This window comes from Zophobas morio, unplaced genomic scaffold (genome assembly GCF_036711695.1).
Source record: "Zophobas morio isolate AGI-343-1 ecotype UQ-CSIRO unplaced genomic scaffold, CSIRO_AGI_Zmor_V1 ptg000917l, whole genome shotgun sequence".
NCBI lineage: Eukaryota > Metazoa > Arthropoda > Insecta > Coleoptera > Tenebrionidae > Zophobas > Zophobas morio.
Genome location: NW_026973019.1, coordinates 1 through 17,469, shown reverse-complemented (window position 1 = coordinate 17,469; position 17,469 = coordinate 1). Strand labels below are relative to the sequence as shown.

Sequence of the window (17,469 nt, the reverse complement as noted above, 5' to 3'; positions counted from 1 at the left end):
CGCTTTTTTGATGTCGAAAAGGCGTTTGACCAAGTTTGGGGCGAGGCCTGCTTCACAAATTGCGCGCCGTAGCCCCTTCCTACTGTTCTTTTTAACGTGATCAAACCTTACCTTAAGAACCGGATCAATGATTTACGTGTGGGCGATGCGTGCTCGCTCCTAAGACTACTAACAGTCGAAGCACCACAAGGACTTCTTTTATCACACTTGCTCTTTGCACTTTGTGTGGGTGAGGTGCCGCAGTCTGACAACCCCTACACGCGGATTGCCGTAGATGCGACTGTTACGGCAATTTACTCCTCGCCAAAGTTGCCTGCTTACTGCTCCAACGTCTGCACTACCACCTAGTGAAGCTGGTTAACTGGTGTCGTTGTCGAAAGGTTACTATTAATGCTAAAAAGTGCAAAGATTTATTTATCACGAAGAAGCGCACAACATTACCGCCGCTAACCTTCGAAAACAAGGTGCCCTCGGGCGAAATACCTGGGGCGGCCGCACGTAAATTGAATTGCCGGGAAAAGGTTAAGCCGGCGGCCCTTTGCTTTGTGCCCAAAGCAAACTCACGTTGCACTACAGACACTTGTATGTGTAGTGAGACTTACGAACGACTCACAAACAATAGTCTCTTCGCTTTATATAAGACAAAATAAGCTGATATGCCCATGGCAGACGGGCCGTGGTTTGTTCGCAACGACGCGTTACATTAAGGTCCCCAGATTGAACCTCTGGTTAACGTTTTTCGAGTTCAACTACGAGATCTGGTACGGCACACGCTATCGCCGAGAGGCAATGACTGAGTTATTTTTGAATACTGCTTTAACACAGGATAAAGCTAATGTGTACGCTACCACCCTGTAGAGAGCTCGTAAATTCGGTGTTTTCTTTTACGGTTCGATGGAGCGCCAGTAATTACCACTACTAATAGGTAAGTTCTGTAGTGTAATTAGACAAAAAGCATCCCGTTCTTGGTTGGTCCTTGGGCTTAATCTAATTAAACTAAATAAATATATGGACAGCTATTTTTGCGCTGTCTCTAATTCTTTGAATTATTTTAATAGTAGGTTTAACAAATCATTGGCGGTTCTGTGCTCCCTCTCGTTTTTTAAAAAAATTTACTTTAAAGATATTCTTGTTCATTAAGGTGAAAGCTAGGAAAAAAATCAAAGTATATTTGATAGTACTTAGAAATTATGGAAATAATTATACGAGCGTGAAATATACCATAGCTAAAATAAGCAATAGTATAGGGAAACTATAAAGCCCTTGCTCCTAAATTCTAACCTTAGGTTTCTTACAGCGCGCATAATGATAAAACGAAACTAAATGCTAATTTTTTTGTCCAACAATTAACTGTACTATTTAGGAGACTTTCTTATATTAAATGAAAAGATAGCTTAAGAGTTCTAAGGATAAAAAACCTAAAAAGAAAAGGAAAACATGCTAAAACGGGCCGACGTTAAACCTGCTCCATTAAGTTAAAAATTTTAAAACTAAGGTTACTATGAAAACTTTATTTATAAGCCCAACAAAAAACGTCAAAGTTTGTCAAAGTACTCATCTAAAGAAGGAATATTTTCCTTTAAACCCTTTCTCTTACGAATATCCTTAACAATCATTCCTGCTTTAGAAGTGGGCACCATAGGATCGTCAGAAATCATGGCCCAATGGTCAAATACGCATTGGGGAAATGCTTGACCTTGGGTGGCCTCTCTAAGTTGAGAGGTAAAACCAAAGGACTCCGCAACGGGCAAGTGAGCCCGAACAGTGCGCATAGGGGTCCCTTCTTTTGCAATAGTGTCTAAAACGGTACCTCTACGCTTGTTAAGGCATGAAAAGATTCCCCCCACGGCAGATTCAGGGGATTCGATCTCAACCAAAAAAACAGGTTCCATCAAGCGCGGTTTTGCGGTAAGTTGAGAGGCGTATATCACACGACGAGATGTAGGCATCAGTTGATTGGCACCCCTGTGTATAGCATCCGCGTGAAGTACAACGTCCAATAAATTAAAGCGTATGCCCCGCATATTTTCTTCGCACAAAACCCCAGCTTGGGAGGCCCAGGTAAAACCAGATGTCACGTGATCTTTAATTTCATGTAAATACTGAACTGCTTTAGTAGTATCAACAAGAAGGTTGGGGCCAGTAGTGTAAGGGCCAAACGCCCAAACTTTACGGGCGTCGGTTTGATCAAAGCCAAACTGTTCGACCAGAGGCTTTGCAAGAGCTTTCGGTTCCATTGAAGCCTCTATATCTTTGTTATCAATAGCTTCAGAAAGACCTTCCGGCAACGGTTCAGCGCGCATGTATAACCGATTGTGCTTGTTGGGGCTTTTGGACAAGCATTCGATGCTGGAAAGATCGGACACGGTCTCGCGATAAGAGACAACAGGATCAGAAATGATTAAAGGGATCATAGCGTGATCTTCTTGCAAGTCTTTTAAACATATTTCTAAATGCAGTTCACCAGCACCGGCAATAACATAATCGCCAGAATCCTCCAAGGTCACTTGGACGAGGGGGTCGGACTTAGCCAGCCGCTTTAGCCCTTCAATCAACTTAGGAAGATCTGAACCATTTTTACACTGTACCGCTACGCGCACCACTGGAGAGACAGAGTACTGCATTTGGACCATATTATGAGCAGTTTCACAATCAGTCAATGTTCCCGTTTTAACTAAGTATTGATCAATACCGACCAAACCGACAATGTTCCCAGCTGGGACAGAAGAAATGGACTCTATGTACTTACCCATCATAAGAACGGTTCTTTGAATCGGCTTTACCGTTAAATCTTCCTTTTTCCCCGGTTTGTAGTCAGGTCCCATGATGCGAACTTTTTGACCAGAAGTAACTGTTCCTGAAAAAACGCGACCAAAAGCATAAAACCGGCCGCGATCCGATGCTGGAACCATCTTGGAAATATATAGCATTAGAGGACCATCCTTATCGCAATTTTTCATGGCAACGGCAACTTCATCATCCATTGGGCCCTAATAAATCCGTTATTATATGAAACTATAAAAAATTAACGGTTAAATAAAGATAATACCTGATATAAAAGCTCAGTTCGATATTTTTGAGCAGTGTAAGGGGAGGGCAGATGAATGGTAATCATCTGCAAAAGAGCATCCCCTGCTGGCAACCACTTCCTCATGACAGTTTTAAGTAGGGCTTTGCCTTCCAATTGTGATTCTTCCGAAGTAAGAACAATATTCAAAGCCTTGCACATTTTCTCAACAACTTCCCTTTTGCTTTTTAAAATAGCATCGACCATTTTCATAATTGGATCCAGAACAAAACGGCAAAAACCACGTTCATAACCAGGCTTTTGTGTGTTAGACCATTTCTTTTCTTTAGCGCTATAAAAGTTATCACCCCAAAACTTTTTCATAAGAACATCAACTTCGACATTGAACTTACCAGAGTAAAATTCAGCAAACTGCTTTAAAGTAAAAGCCCATGCATGCAATCCCGAGCCAAAGCAAACGGTGGCCTCTGTCGGGTCCACGGATATGTTGCCCATGGGCCCATCTTCATCGCAATAAGTGTTAACAACAGCGTTGACAGATTCTATAGTGCGCTGCAAAGTCATAAAAAGTTCCTCTTTGCCAGTTTGTAATTCAAGCAAAGCTCGATCCATCTTATTCATCATCAAAACCGGCTTAATCCGCTCTGTTATAGCCTGACGCAAAACGGTTTCCGTCTGAACGCACACACCTGCCACGCAATCGACAACTACTAAAGCACCATCAGTGACCCGAAGTGCAGCTGTAACCTCAGAGGAAAAGTCCACGTGGCCTGGCGAATCTATTAAATTAATTAAAAACTCATTTCCATCAGTAGGTTGCTTGACGTAAGCCATATCTTTATCGCTAAGCTTAAAATGCAAAGAAATGGCAGTAGATTTAATAGTAATGGCTCTTGCTTGTTCATCAGGGCGTGTATCCATTATTCGTGCATCGCCAGCCCGAGCCTCTGCGATAATACCAGCTTTGGCAACCAGAGAATCGGTTAAAGTGGACTTTCCGTGATCGACATGGGCGATAACCGACATGTTACGAATATTTTTCGTGCGATCCATGATGCTGCGGACCTCGTCTACTGTGAATTTCACTATCCAAATAAGTAAAAAGGTTAGAATAATTTTTATAAAAAAAGTTCCACAATAATATCACACTTTCCGAATCTAAAGTATTTATAATATAACCTGTGATAAAAAAAAAAGGTTATGTACTCATTAATGGTAGAAAAAATAGTAATATAAGAAAACTAAGGGTGGTAAAAAAAATGATAGTTACCCATTTTTACAAAAGCACAGAGAAGTATTCCGATTTACCCTTTTGTATTATGATAATGAAAAATGTCCGGGCAACGAGCAAGACAGAAAGCACAATCAGGTTTAAAAAAAATCGAGAAGGCACTAAGAGGGTAAGTTATACTATCCGTCATGCGAGCATGCTATAGTAAAAGGGTGCCTTTTCCAATTCACATGTCTAACACCAGTGCGGCTTTCCTTAAAACCAAAAGATTTTTCCCTTTTAATGAATAAACAAGGACTGTTAAGCGTTTTATAATTTCAAATTAAATCAAGCCGGTAGCCTTAAGCGACGTGACAATTTTATACCTTTTTTGTGAGATACACATATGTCTTTAAAATTATTAAAGGGTGGATTGCTAATAGAATAACTTACTTTTTTCGTCCATAAATAAATTTTACAGGTTTAACCTGTATATATTAGATTCTTTCAAGTAACTGAAAAGTATAAAGTTCTTAAAATTGATATTTTTTAGTCTTTCTTCTAAAACATTTACTATTTTCACATGCACAAAGAAAAATTTGGTTACTTTTTAATAGTAGGGCCATTTTATTCAATTTGGCACATTAAGAAGAAAGCATGGCATTATATTTAAATGTACGCAACTAAATCTGGGGTTGCGTTCTCCACCTAAGCTGATCACATTTTTCCTTTTAGGTTGTGCTTGGGCGTCTGAGCGTTAATTTTGTTTTATCATGAGCAGTAGGCGTCAGAGTTCCAGTAACGGGAGACATCCCTATTATCCAGATAATAAAGCTGTTTTTGAAACAAGTGAAGGTGTTAAAGTCATACCAACTTTTGATGGCTTAAATTTAAAAGAGGATTTACTTCGAGGAATATACGCATATGGTGCCAAATATATTTATCCCATTAGAGCAAATCTATTTGTTATATCCTACTTACTAACCATAAAGGATTTGAGAAACCTTCTGCTATTCAACAGAGGGCTATCGTCCCTGTTCTTTCTGGTGAGGATGTCATAGCACAGTAAGTTATTAACCTTTTTACTAAGTTTATTTAGTATACACTTATTTAATTCAGAGCGCAATCAGGGACAGGAAAGACAGCCACTATTTCCATTTGCGCTTTGGAAACTATTGATACTTCTATTCGTGAGCCTCAAGTCCTCATTCTTTCTCCAACCAGAGAATTAGCTCAACAAATTCAAATGGTTCTTAGAATATTATAAGCAATATTTGTCTTTGATTCTATCATTCTTATGCAAACTTCAGGTTATTCTTGCTCTTGGAGATTATATGAATGTTCAATGCCATGCCTGCATAGGAGGTGTTAGTATTGGAGAAGACATTCGGAAACTTCAGTTTGGTCAGCATATTGTTTCAGGTAAACTATTAATTAAAAGCTTAATTTTGTTTAGAAATGTTGTGTTATATTAACCTCTATACCTTCATTAGAACTTCTACATTGTTTCGTTAAAGCTTATTTATTCTTAATTAGGGACCCCTGGCCGTGTATATGATATGATAACTCGAAGATTTTTAGTTACAAGAGGGGTAAAGCTGTTGATCTTGGATGAAGCAGACGAGATGCTTAATAGAGGGTTCTTCGTTGATATACATCGCTGTTTTTTTTTAGGAATTAAATTTAGCTATTATTAGTATATGATAAAATTTTAATTATGGTCCTATTAAATTTGTAGTATATGTAAAACATTGAAATACTTTACTTATACTAGTTTTAGTAAAAGTGTTAATGACTTAAGCACTCTGAAAATTTAATAAATAATAACTTTTATCACTGCTCTTTCTAGTTTTCAAGAACAAATTTATGACGTCTATCGGTATTTACCTCCTGCAACTCAAGTGTGCGTGTTTTCTGCTACTTTACCGCACGAGACGCTTGAACTAACTCAAAAGTTTATGACTCACCCCGTGCGTATCTTAGTAAAACGTGACGAGCTTACTTTGGGTTACTAATGTTTACTTAAAAAAAAATATTTTAATTTTTTTAGTTTATGTACTTTACCTTATTCTTTCTGATATTTTCACACTTGCTTTTGCTTTTTATTTTGTCTTTATTATCATTTCACTCTCATTCGTAGTAAATTTTAACTTCGGTTATATTTTCATTTTCCCATAATATTTACTATTGCTTTTATTTATATTAATTAACTATTTTTTTTATTTTAATAATTAAAAGGTGTTATTCTCCTTTGTTAAAACCTATTTTTAATTTGTTGCAATAATATAACTTTTTTTATTCTTTTATAAATGTATTCACTTAAAAGAATATTAATTTTTTAAGATAATTAAGTTTCCTTAATTTTGTGAAGAGCGAGCTAATTTTTATATGGCTATTTAAAAGCTCAGTATTCTAAATAATATAAACTCGGATTTGGACTATATTATACGTCCTCTGTGCTTTTTAGACTAAAAGTTTCGTTTGTTATTAAGTTAGGAAAGTTTATTTTCGTTCGCTGTTACCCGATAGTCTATAGAAGAATTTTATTTGTAGTTGAGTACAAACTGCTTTTTCTTTCATGGCATGTCAAAGCATTTTAAAAATAGAATTATTTATAGCTTTTATATTACAAACTAATATTTATTCTATAGAGGGGATTAAACAATTTTTTGTTTCCGTTGAACGAGAAGAATGGAAATTTGATACCCTTTGTGATCTATACGACACACTTGTCATAACGCAGGCGGTTATATTCTGTAATACGAAGAGGAAAGTTGACCATTTGGCTGAAAAGATGCGCGAGGCTAACTTTACTGTCACGTCCATGCACGGGGAAATGGAACAGAAGGAGCGGGATGCTATTATGAAGGACTTTCGTTCTGGAGCGAGGTCCTTTTTTGTTTTACTTTATTTTATTTTGAGGTTTAAAATTAAAACCCAGTCGTGTTTTAATCACCACGGATGTTTGGGCACGTGGTATTGATGTTCATCAGGTCTCCTTAGTTATCAACTATGATTTGCCTATGAATCGTGAGTTGTATATTCACAGGTATCCTTATTACGAGTATTAGCTGTCACCGTTAATTATTGCTATTACTTTGATAGAATTGGTCGATCTGGGCGCTTTGGGCGTAAAGGTGTAGCCATCAATTTTGTCACCACTGAGGACATACACACGCTTAGGGATATAGAACAGTATTATAGTACGCAAATTGACGAAATGCCAATGAACGGTATAATTTTAATCAATGCATGCAAAAACTACGTTAACTTGTTATAATAATAGTCGGCGAATTGCTTTAGAATATAGGGTGCATAAAGAAGTTTCTCTTAACTTGCTAGGGCCTTGGGATATTCCTTAGTGGTCTGTTAATCTATAGGCTTTTACTATGAATAATAAAAACATTATATATACCTTATTTTTATTTTTAAAGTTATAATGAAAATTTTTGCTTTGTTTATTAATATGTCGCCAGTTTTTGTATTTACCTTTCTTATTTATACCGACATAACCAAGTTATTAAAATAAACTTTAAACAAGGAAAAAATACCTTTATACAAGGGGGAAGTAGCCTCCTTATCACATATAAGGATTTGTTTTCTAGGTAATACTAGTTTGATGTTTTTAGCTAAGTCTACGCTTTCTACAGCGGTAGGTACTATTACTTTTCCCAACCAGTGTATTAATTCTGTGGTATACAAGTTCTAATTTTATATTGTAAAAGTGATGCTTAGACATTTTTATGTACAAGAGAATAACTTTTTTTAATACCATTCTATATTGGTTTTTAATTTTTCTTGGTAACTTTGTTTCAATTGCTCCGTTAAAAACTTGTGGATAGAGCTGTTAACGCCCACATTACTTTTATTTAGCTCGTTAAATATTAGGGATGTTTTAGCAATTTCTTAACCCCGTTTTAGCAGGTTATGCTTATACTTATAAGCGTTAAAACAATTTAGTTATCTTTTTAGTTACTATCTATTCTATAAAAGAAAGCTTTGTTTTAATAAAGATTTATTATTGATTTAAACTTTATTACCGCGGGATGCCTTTTAAGATTAATTAGAAATTTTGTTATATACGTGCACGATTGGAGGGAAAGGCTATTTGCCTTCGAAAAACTGTTTAACACGGTTTAACTTTTTAAAATTTAAAGGTTAGGAACAGAGCTGTTTAAATTTTAGAATTTGAAGTATAAATACTTGCAACAGTAGTAAGGTAAGTACTTTATATATCATTAACTTTATAAAAGTTTAAAGTTATAGGCATAAAATAAGGAAAATTTTTTTTTTTTGTTAAAACTAAGTTCGATCGAAATCTTGCTAAAAAGCCTTTGTATTGGTCGCCAAGTATTTTTTTACTTTGAATTGGGCATAAATAACAAAAGCCCGTTCTAATTCAAGAGAAAGCTCTCTTCTGTTTCTTTTTCAAAGTGTTATTGAAACCTTTTCAACTGCCAATTATTTTTTATATTGTTTCCCCGACAAACTTCAATTTAGGTTTCCTCCACATATTAACCCTCATGCAGACTGATTCATATTTTATATAATCTAACGGCATAAATATGTCACTAGAAGTTATAAGTTTTAAACATCTTAGGGATACAACTTTACTAATTTTTAAAACTAAAGAAGTTTTTAAGTATGATCCGCTATTTATAATTTCTTAACTAAAATTACATTTTTTAATAAGAATTCATATGGCTGCACAGTTGTAAAATTAAATTCAAAATCTTTTCAAATTATTTATTAAGCAATATTAATTATAAGCATGTTTTTTTGGTGGTATCCCCTTTGCTTGTATCGATTTGTCTTTATAAACAACCCCCTCATTAAAACGTTAACAGTATCATGAATAAATATTTAATAAAAGCTAATAGGAATTATTTAATGGATACACATTCAAAGGTAAGGAAAGATAAGGAATAGATTTAAACAAAAAAATATAATTCCTAGTTTATTGTAAAATAAAACTTAAAACAGAATGACGCTTTAGACAGATTTAAGCCCTAAGTTATCAACCCAGTCTTAATAAATATTTCACTGGCCTTCTTTCGAGCCACAGTCAACGAGGTATTGACAAAAAAAGATCAAGAAAAACAAAAAAAGAAAAATTGGCTAATTTTATTTATGTGCTGACCTAAACCCCCATCGCGTGATTCTTATGATTAAAATACAGCGCCTTAATATATATAACAAAAAGAGAGGTGGAAGTAGAACACTTCTATTAAATTACTTCGCACTACACCGGAAAGACCAACCTCTCCTGCAAGCACGCTGTTCTATGGTTTTGGTACGACACTTGTTCGCACGCTCATATAAGCATGTTTGTAATTGAGTCATTGGTTTTCACGTGCTAATTACACGCAATCTTCAAATTCAACTTTTATTGGATGCACATTTATCTGTAAAATGTAGTCAATTTAGTTAAAATGTGTTATAACTCGATGCCTATTACATGATTTCTGCCTGCCCCTTTAAGATGGCTGTCCACTTTTCTTTGGGGCGGGAAACCTACCAAACGCTCATAGCATATATTGAAATTATATGTTTCTTATTATTCTAGAGTGTTCTTGTCATCCTAAGGGTTAAAAATGTTCGGTACACCTATGACTGCATCTTAACTAATTATGTGAAAAAGTTGTAAGTAAAATTCCATGTTTCTGTATCGGGATATGACTTGTAGACATGTCAGCTAAGGGTACTGCTAAAATAAAAATGTTCATTCAAAAAATTTTATCTTTTTAATTCGTCTTTAACATAGAACTAGGCGATATTAATATGCTTTAGATGCTTGATTATAGCACCGCTTTTATCAGTAGAATTTTTTATATTAATATTGGAGTTAAGAAGTTCGTTAGTAATACTTTTTGTAACAATGGTATTTTAAAGAGCTTTACTGACGGCTCTGTATTCAGCTTTAAGGTTAATTGTTTATTTTGGTTTTGCTAAGATAGGACTGCGACTAACAGATATGATATAGCCCATAGGGTTTCAGAAATCGTAACTGTCAACCCATGAGGCAAGCAATAATGTTCTCTATCAACATTTGTATAAATGCATAAAAATTTATATTAAAGCAAGGGATAATTTATTGATCAGTTTTGACCTGTATTTATACTTTACAAAAGGTCGAAGTATGCTTCCATATATACAGTAAATTTAATTGAACCAGATAAAATTTACTGTGTTTAGTTTGTAGCCAATTAATAAGTTAGGTTAAATTAAATGTTAAAATGTTTTCTCTTGTGCTGTTGTTAGTTGTTTCTCAGGTTTCTGATTTGATTAACCAGGGAACAATTTCCCTGTAAAAATTTAGAGGGTTAGTGTTTTGTGTTTGAGGTAGTGTATATGTTCTATAGTTGTGCACTTCATACTTAATGTATTATTAGTAATCTATGTTTATTTTTGTTTTTCTATTTCTGTTTTGTGTTTTCATATGTTGTGTTTTAAATTATGTCTTAGGTGTTGTGTGCCTTGTGTTACTGTGATAGTCGGATTTGAAGTTAAAAATAGGGATTTTGGTATAGTATAGTATTATATTTTAATTGCATACTTAATCTGTTTTCCACTTAGTGCAAAAAATGATCTTACCGTATGCTGTCAACATGGTTTTGTAAAGATCCAACTAGGCTGCAGTATATGAAATTTTAAAGAAAATGTTTTTGAAAAAGTATATTAATATAAGTTAATTATATTTATGTGTTATATTGCGTATAATTAAGTGAGAATAATGTAGCATATAAAATATGTAATTTTTTTTTAAACAAGGAAATGCTTTTTGTGTAATAAAGTTACTTGAACCAGTCTAGTTTTTATAAAATTTCACTTAGTTTAGTTTGTATCCAATTTATAGTGTATTTTTTGTTATAGTACGTATGATTTACTGTGCTTTTTAAAAGGAATGCGGTTTAGTTCTGGTATAAATTGTCACTTTTGGTTTTGTTTGCTGCTCATCATAAAACTTAGATGCATGTTGCTCCATAAGTTCGGTTTGATTTAAGATTTGATCACATCTGTAGTTTGTTATTTTAATCTTAATTCCTAAGATTTTTACAAGTTTGCTGCTTTCTTATATAAAATATTCTACCTTTATATTTTTAAGAAAGAATTTATAATCCCTAGGTATAATAATACAGTCGTCTACATTTACATCAACATTAGCTTCGAAATTTGTTGAGGTTGAAACGTACTAGTTTATATATTTTATTCTATATTTCATATAATTAGATTTTATTAGCTTTTATATAACTACGTTTAATTTCTATCATTTTTAGTTCTATTTTATTTTGTTTGTTAATATTAGTATAACCATAATTTCATTATAGTTGATTTGATTTCATTTTATTTTCTTTTATTTATAAATTTAATACAAAGGTATCTCAATACTCATCAATTTTTGCTCTGAATATATCGTACCTATTCCACCTTGATAAAAAAATTTTATAAATAAGTCCTGAGATTCTTTTAAGGCGTATAAAGCTATATTTAATTTCAAGGTAATATTTACTATGGTAGTGACCATCCTGTAAGTCTCTTCAGAGAAGCCCAGAAAAGGAACCGAGAGAGATGCAAAGCCTTCTGCACGTCCCCATCTACGCCCGAGACCTTTTGAGCAATATAGTAAAGGGCAGACTCCTCCAAGATCAAGCCGTCTCGGTGGGGACTTTGCTCGTAGTCGCTAATACTATAATAACAGGTGGAACGACGGAGGGGATGCTTAACATTTGCAACAGGTTCTTCGCACGTATACTGCGAAAAATTAAGAACTTTAGGGGCGCAACCCTCCTTCTCCAAACGTGGTAGAGCACGCACGATAAGATCGTGTGCAGTAGCGATCGCTACAAAAATAATTTCAAATAATTAAAATCAGGTGTGTTTGAAGCTTGGATAAGAAGCAAGTAAATACGATATAACAAAGCTATAAGGAGACAAAAGTCTCTTTAAAATTTGTATGTTCTTTAGTGAGCAATCATATCAACTGTAGTAAGTATAAGTCTCAAACGAGCTAATATACTAATAATAGTGCCCAGTTATCTTGAAACACTAATAAATATAGTCCTAAATAGGAAATATAAATCGCCAGTGAAAAAAGGGAATCTTTCTTGAATGATGTGAAGTATTGGCAAACTTGTTCGCAGCACACAAACCTTTTGTTGTAGTAAAAAATATTAAAATTGTCGATGCTTACTTAGCAAAAATAGGGTGGGCGCCGTTAAAAATGGTAATTGGTAAAGCTTATATAAAAGCTCTTTAGAATAAAGTTGATCGACTTCATCCAAGATTAAAAGCCTACTGAAAATCTAAAAAGAGGCGCAAAACGTAGACAAAAAGTCTAACGTAATTTATTTTTTTTTCTTTTTTTTTCTTTTTTCGCAAAAGTGTTTTTCAATTTTATCTAACAGTTCTTCTACATCAATTAAACTTATTTGTTTTAACGCCACAGCCAGAAAGGATAGCTTTAGAAAAATTACAGTGTGAAACTTCCAAGCAGTTTACATATACGAAGTGCAAAAATTAATACAAATAAAACTATTTTTACAATCAAAAAAACTTAAAAAAATAATTAATCCTTGCTAAACATCTAAAATTAAGGATAAAACGGAAACCTTAAATTATTGCTTAAACTTTTAAGAACTTTCACTAAAGCGGTTTTCCTTCCATAAAAAAATCAGACGCCAGAAAGAGAAAAATGAAAGAAATAGAATTACCAGTCCCAGGCCTTTGGGACAAAAAAAAAGAAAAAGGAGAATTACTTTCTATGGAACTTGATAAATGCTCACTAACTTCAGAAAATTCAGTTTTTGGCAAACTAAGGATGTTGACTCCGGCGCATTAAGGAGTAGTAAAGCTTTATTTGCTATAAATATACCATAAAAAAAATTGCTTAAAATATATAAGTTGGAGTAAATTAAATATATTTCTCAAGAGAACAACTCAAATAGAGGAATCAGAGTTAAGAAAAACAGAAGCTACCAAAGCTTTTGGTCATTCACAGCTAAGTTTTGATACTTTTTTAGTACTTCTGATTAATCGCTTTCCTTTTACTATTACAGCTTCTTTATTAACAGTTTTTACTCTGAGCATCCTTAAAAGCTTATGAAGCTATAGGAATTAGAAAAACGAAGACGTGGGACGCCTCCACGGAGGGCGCCTACTACCAAGACGGTGTCGCCCCCGCACCGTTTAAATTTTACCGCTAGAGGGGGGCGGGAGTGGGGTAACTTATACTGTTTAAAAGACCCGTGCAACAGAATAGTGACAGTAGCTAATAAATAAAGAAGAAAAAAGATAAAATATCGTGTATGTACAGTAAGAAATTTTTTTATCAATTATACAATTTTTCCACTCGCGACTAATCTGTTCGTATAGTACATTCTTAGTAAAGTAATAGCTAAACAATTTACAGATTGTTTCCACTTGGTAGTATGGCTAACCCTTACAAGAGTCTAATAAAGAGAACTTATTTATCTATGGTTTTGCTTGTATATGCAATTATTTTGCTTGCATTGTCACTCTATACAAATAATTAATAAATAATTTATAGTTATGTAGGGTTCTGAACCTAATATTATAAGATTTTTAGAAAATGAGAACGATTAACACTTAGTACTTAAAGAAAAAGAAAAGGAGATTTATTTGCTTTCTTAGAAATTTTTAATATACAAACAACCTTCTTTGTATACTTGATAATAGTCCTGTTCGGTAAAGCGGACAGCGGAGGAGGTAAGACGACATTTTGAAGATACACCATCTCTACTGACTCAGGAACTTGAGCTTCAAGTAGTTTTACTTTTACTTATATATTTTACTTTTTTTAAGTTATAAATGTTTTAGGATCTGGAAATAAGGATAAGTATGAAAAATAAAGAATGTTTTGAATCTGATTTAGCATCTTTAAAAAAGGCATTCAGAATAGAATTTCAAAATGCTCAAAACGAGCGAGTATTTGACGCACAGCTCAAGCAAATTATAGTTACTTCCAGTTTTATGAAAGATAATTTTTTTAGCGAACAAAGTTCGTCTATTAGAAAAAGAAAAAGAAGAATTTAGAAAGAGTTTTGAGGGCTTAGAAAGTTTAACCAAAAACGTTTTGGAGCTTAGTCGGCTTATAAAGCAATGTGAAGCACTAAAATTAAGCAATTATCTAAAAAGTTTTAATTTTTATCCACCACGAGCTATTGTTCAAAATCAAATCTTAGTTTTTTGTAAAGTTCTAGCCAAAGAAAGCATTCTCCTGCAAGAACAAAATCACAACCTGGTAGTTTAGCTGGAAAGGCAACCCCAACTCGGAAATGAGTTGGTTTCTCTAAAAGTTCGTTGCCATGATTATCAAAATTCAGATTACTGATTTTTCTAAAGATATATATTACTGCTTATATAAACTTTTTTTTTGCTACTTTTTCGGAAAGCATCGAATTATAACTATATTACTACAGAGGTGGCATCAGCAAATGCCCAGTCTTGTAGAGATATAACTAATGATGTTCTTCTAGAATATCTTCAATCTTTAGAGGCAGAAAACGTTTGTTATCTTTCGCTTTATACTCGTAAGTTTTATTTTAATTTTTATTTGAAAGCGTGAACAGGTTGAGCAGTTGAACAAGGTGAAATCCCAAATCGAGCATTTAAAAATTCGACTGGAAGAATTAGAAAATGACTTAACTGAGATAAAAAGGGTCTTGTGCGTAGCAGTAAAAGATCTTAGCGATTGCCGTTATTTGTTCTCTTAGGGACTTGTTTCTAAAGATTTAAAGCTTATTTCTATTATCAAGAACGGAGTACAGCACGGTTGCAAGTGTTTCTGCGTACCGAGAAAGAAGCTATAAAGGTTCATTTTCAGGTACACATCTGCAGATTTATCTCGGTTTTATACATATTTGTAGCTAAAAAAAGTACAATACCTGTAATTAATTTTATGAAAAATCTAGTCCTACGAAGAAGAACTAAAGACCTTACACCGGCACAGCCGAGACTTCGACTATACTTTGTTTAAGCAAAGAGAATCCATTTTAGAGGTGTCTCTGGAAAGATCCTGGTAGCAAAGCACAGCATTAAATTACTCATTCCCCCGCCAACTTACTTTTTAGTTTAGAAAATGAAACTTTAAAAAAGGAATTGGAGGGAAAAAACGCTTGAAGTAGAGCGCTTTCGAGCAGAAATTTCTCCTACCAGCGCAGAATTAATACGTTAATGGCAATATCAGGATATCAATCCCAGTTAACAATAAATATACGCCCCACGGGCTGTTGCTTCAAAATAATGTGGTCTAACTTAATTTGTTTTCCATAGAAAAAAGCACACAAAAATATTATTCCAAACCCAACTTAGTGGGGGGTTAGTTAAAGAAAATAATTCTTTAGTAGTTCTTAGTTTTACAGTTAATTTGATTTTCTAATCTGGCTAGTGTGCTACCAACTTTACTAAGATCCACATCGGCAGTTGTACAGTACTCGAAAAGATCTTTGACTTCCTGATTTAACTAAATGAAAGATTGTCCTAGTTTTAATAGCTAGAAAGGTTACCTTTTCTTGGTAAAGGCGGTTTGGAGTATTACTGGAAAGAAATGGAGAGTACGCATGAACGTTAAAATCAAATTAGGAAACTTTCTGAATGCGTTCCGAGAGAACTCCCAATCTTGCAGGTCGAGGCATTTGAACTTCTACGTAAAAGAAGGGAGTTGACATCCTTGCATAAGCACTTCCTAATAAAAAGGTTTAACCGCATAAACCTCGTGGTACAGACCCTTGAAGTGAAGATCATAAAACTGAAGCACATCGCTATAGAAAAGCAGAAGTTCAAATTCCTCTTTAAAATAGCCGTCCCGGTAGGAATCCAAAAGCAGTACGTCTGCAAGCAATTCGCGATCATTGTTTGTGCTTCAGATTTTCTTATCTCATAGAGGACCTTTAATCTTCTCTCTGAGCTCCAAAGCGCCGCCGGGATAGGTCGCCAATACGAGCAGATCTCCGCCTAGCGCGCGATTGCACATGGCAATCACAAGCCGTAATTTTTTTTTTTTATAAAAAAGAATCTGCTTTTCCTCCCCACTGAATTGGAAGTAATGGCTTGTGAGGGCCGCTATAGCGAGCGTCTGAGATTTCAAATTTCCTTGTAAAATAAATAACCTGCCAAGCAATATCAAACAAGAGAGCCTTTTCTGTGGCTTCACCCTCCGAGCAGTGAACAAGCAAGTCAGTGACTTCGCGCCAGGAGAGGCCAAATTCCGTAGTCAACACTCCAGCGGTGCCCTGCAGTGATAATGATAATTTTTAAATTTTATAGGGACTGAAATAAAAATGTAAAAAAAACTTTAAAAGGGGCGCCAAACAAAATGCAAAGCTCAGAATACTCGAGAGTCTGAATCAATTGCTTGATTTCCTCTAAAAAAGAATAAGTAAATATAAAAAAACCAAAAGAGTCAGCCGAACGGAGAAATTTGGATCTGGGCAATAGGAACTGGTAGTGCAAGCATGTGGTGATGTCATCACTAGCTATGAACTTCATTGCGAGGGGAAAGTGTAAAAAAAGATCTTGTAATCCGCAAAACGAGGACAAACCCGCGCGTACTGACATATCAACAGCTCAAAGTTTCGTTTTTCTATATTTTTATCGCGCTCAACTGATTGCCCGCAGTCCAGAACATAATTAATTGCAAAAAAAAGCAAAGTTAACTACATGAATTAGAAGTCGTGTTCATTTCAAATAAGGTCCGCACACTTTAAAGCAATTACAAGGTGGACACCATCGTCGAATCGCTCAGCGATGCCCAAGAGATGCACGATCGCTCTTCCGTAATACCCAGAAAAAAAAAGTATCTACAAGCGAAAACTTTTAAAATTGGATTTAAGGTAAGAATTAAAAAGAACTTTTCCTGCAGCTTCTTTATAGAAGAAAAAAAAATTCTCAATCAACATACTCCTCACCTCATTAAACGGTAAACACAGCCGCCTCGTATCATCGATACCAGTGCGGAAAAGATAAAGTTGATTAAAAAAAATTAACTAACCACGATGGATGTCCAACTTGGCAAAGATTTACTCTCAGCCACAGGACAACTTCAACGGTTTTGAAGATTTCAAAGGATACTCAGCAAAAGCCGAGTTGTTTTCGATTATATTCGCCACTACGCGCTGGTAGCCGTCCCAAAGCTTCCGGTACCAAGGCTTGGAAAAATTGCTAAGTTACTGTTAGTCAACCACCGGTGGCCAGGCGGACGAGCAGTACCGAG

At 34.7% G+C, this 17,469-nt stretch overlaps 3 protein-coding genes and 2 long non-coding RNA genes across 7 annotated transcripts; 3 read left to right on the top strand and 2 right to left on the bottom strand.

Moving 5' to 3' along the window:
* Positions 1-1,526: 1,526 nt before the first annotated feature.
* LOC135122167 (eukaryotic translation elongation factor 2-like) lies at positions 1,527-4,378 on the bottom strand. The gene is made up of 3 exons (XM_064046386.1): positions 4,299-4,378; positions 3,050-4,113; positions 1,527-2,990 (listed from the first exon to the last, which is right to left on the bottom strand). Exons 1-3 carry the CDS (start codon positions 4,300-4,302, stop codon positions 1,536-1,538), a joined length of 2,523 nt encoding a protein of 840 aa, XP_063902456.1. The 5' UTR covers positions 4,303-4,378; the 3' UTR covers positions 1,527-1,535.
* Positions 4,379-4,998: 620 nt separating this feature from the next.
* On the top strand, positions 4,999-7,586 carry LOC135122166 (uncharacterized). Its single transcript, XM_064046385.1, has 10 exons — positions 4,999-5,165; positions 5,231-5,303; positions 5,358-5,487; positions 5,549-5,660; positions 5,775-5,877; positions 6,088-6,245; positions 6,890-7,127; positions 7,180-7,287; positions 7,344-7,471; positions 7,525-7,586. Exons 1-10 carry the CDS (start codon positions 5,012-5,014, stop codon positions 7,539-7,541), a joined length of 1,221 nt encoding a protein of 406 aa, XP_063902455.1. The 5' UTR covers positions 4,999-5,011; the 3' UTR covers positions 7,542-7,586.
* A 4,136-nt stretch (positions 7,587-11,722) lies between these two features.
* On the top strand, positions 11,723-12,827 carry LOC135122169 (uncharacterized). Of its 2 annotated transcripts, XR_010279267.1 has the most exons (4): positions 11,723-12,040; positions 12,112-12,190; positions 12,308-12,578; positions 12,685-12,827. It is a non-coding gene; the product is annotated as an uncharacterized LOC135122169 (long non-coding RNA). The 2 variants fall into 2 exon arrangements; XR_010279266.1 differs by having other exon boundaries at positions 12,112-12,578.
* A 966-nt stretch (positions 12,828-13,793) lies between these two features.
* Positions 13,794-15,428, top strand: LOC135122168 (uncharacterized). The gene is made up of 8 exons (XR_010279265.1): positions 13,794-14,021; positions 14,076-14,213; positions 14,270-14,392; positions 14,453-14,553; positions 14,678-14,763; positions 14,819-15,081; positions 15,170-15,276; positions 15,329-15,428. It is a non-coding gene; the product is annotated as an uncharacterized LOC135122168 (long non-coding RNA).
* Positions 15,429-15,626: 198 nt separating this feature from the next.
* Positions 15,627-17,396, bottom strand: LOC135122170 (uncharacterized). Of its 2 annotated transcripts, none has more exons than XM_064046387.1 (8): positions 17,248-17,396; positions 16,799-17,056; positions 16,652-16,739; positions 16,551-16,598; positions 16,146-16,489; positions 15,961-16,088; positions 15,764-15,900; positions 15,627-15,711 (listed from the first exon to the last, which is right to left on the bottom strand). In XM_064046387.1, the coding sequence occupies exons 5-8, from the start codon at positions 16,228-16,230 to the stop codon at positions 15,642-15,644; spliced, it is 420 nt and encodes a 139-aa protein (XP_063902457.1). In that variant the 5' UTR covers positions 16,231-16,489; positions 16,551-16,598; positions 16,652-16,739; positions 16,799-17,056; positions 17,248-17,396; the 3' UTR covers positions 15,627-15,641. The 2 variants fall into 2 exon arrangements, with proteins under 2 accessions (XP_063902457.1, XP_063902458.1); XM_064046388.1 differs by having other exon boundaries at positions 15,645-15,707.
* Between the last annotated feature and the right edge of the window lie 73 nt (positions 17,397-17,469).

Coding starts and splice junctions, on each gene's coding strand:
- LOC135122167 (XM_064046386.1), bottom strand. Junction 2,991..3,049: donor GAACTGAGCTTTTATATCAG/GTATTATCTTTA, acceptor CGGATTTATTAG/GGCCCAATGGATGATGAAGT.
- LOC135122166 (XM_064046385.1), top strand. CDS start 5,012: ATGAGCAGTAGGCGTCAGAGTTCCAGTAACGGGAGACATCCCTATTAT. Junction 5,166..5,230: donor TCGAGGAATATACGCATATG/GTGCCAAATATA, acceptor CTAACCATAAAG/GATTTGAGAAACCTTCTGCT. Junction 6,246..6,889: donor ACGTGACGAGCTTACTTTGG/GTTACTAATGTT, acceptor TTTATTCTATAG/AGGGGATTAAACAATTTTTT.
- LOC135122170 (XM_064046387.1), bottom strand. CDS start 16,230: ATGTGCAATCGCGCGCTAGGCGGAGATCTGCTCGTATTGGCGACCTAT. Junction 16,089..16,145: donor GCTCAGAGAGAAGATTAAAG/GTCCTCTATGAG, acceptor AATTGCTTGCAG/ACGTACTGCTTTTGGATTCC. Junction 15,712..15,763: donor ACCGCCTTTACCAAGAAAAG/GTAACCTTTCTA, acceptor TAGTTAAATCAG/GAAGTCAAAGATCTTTTCGA.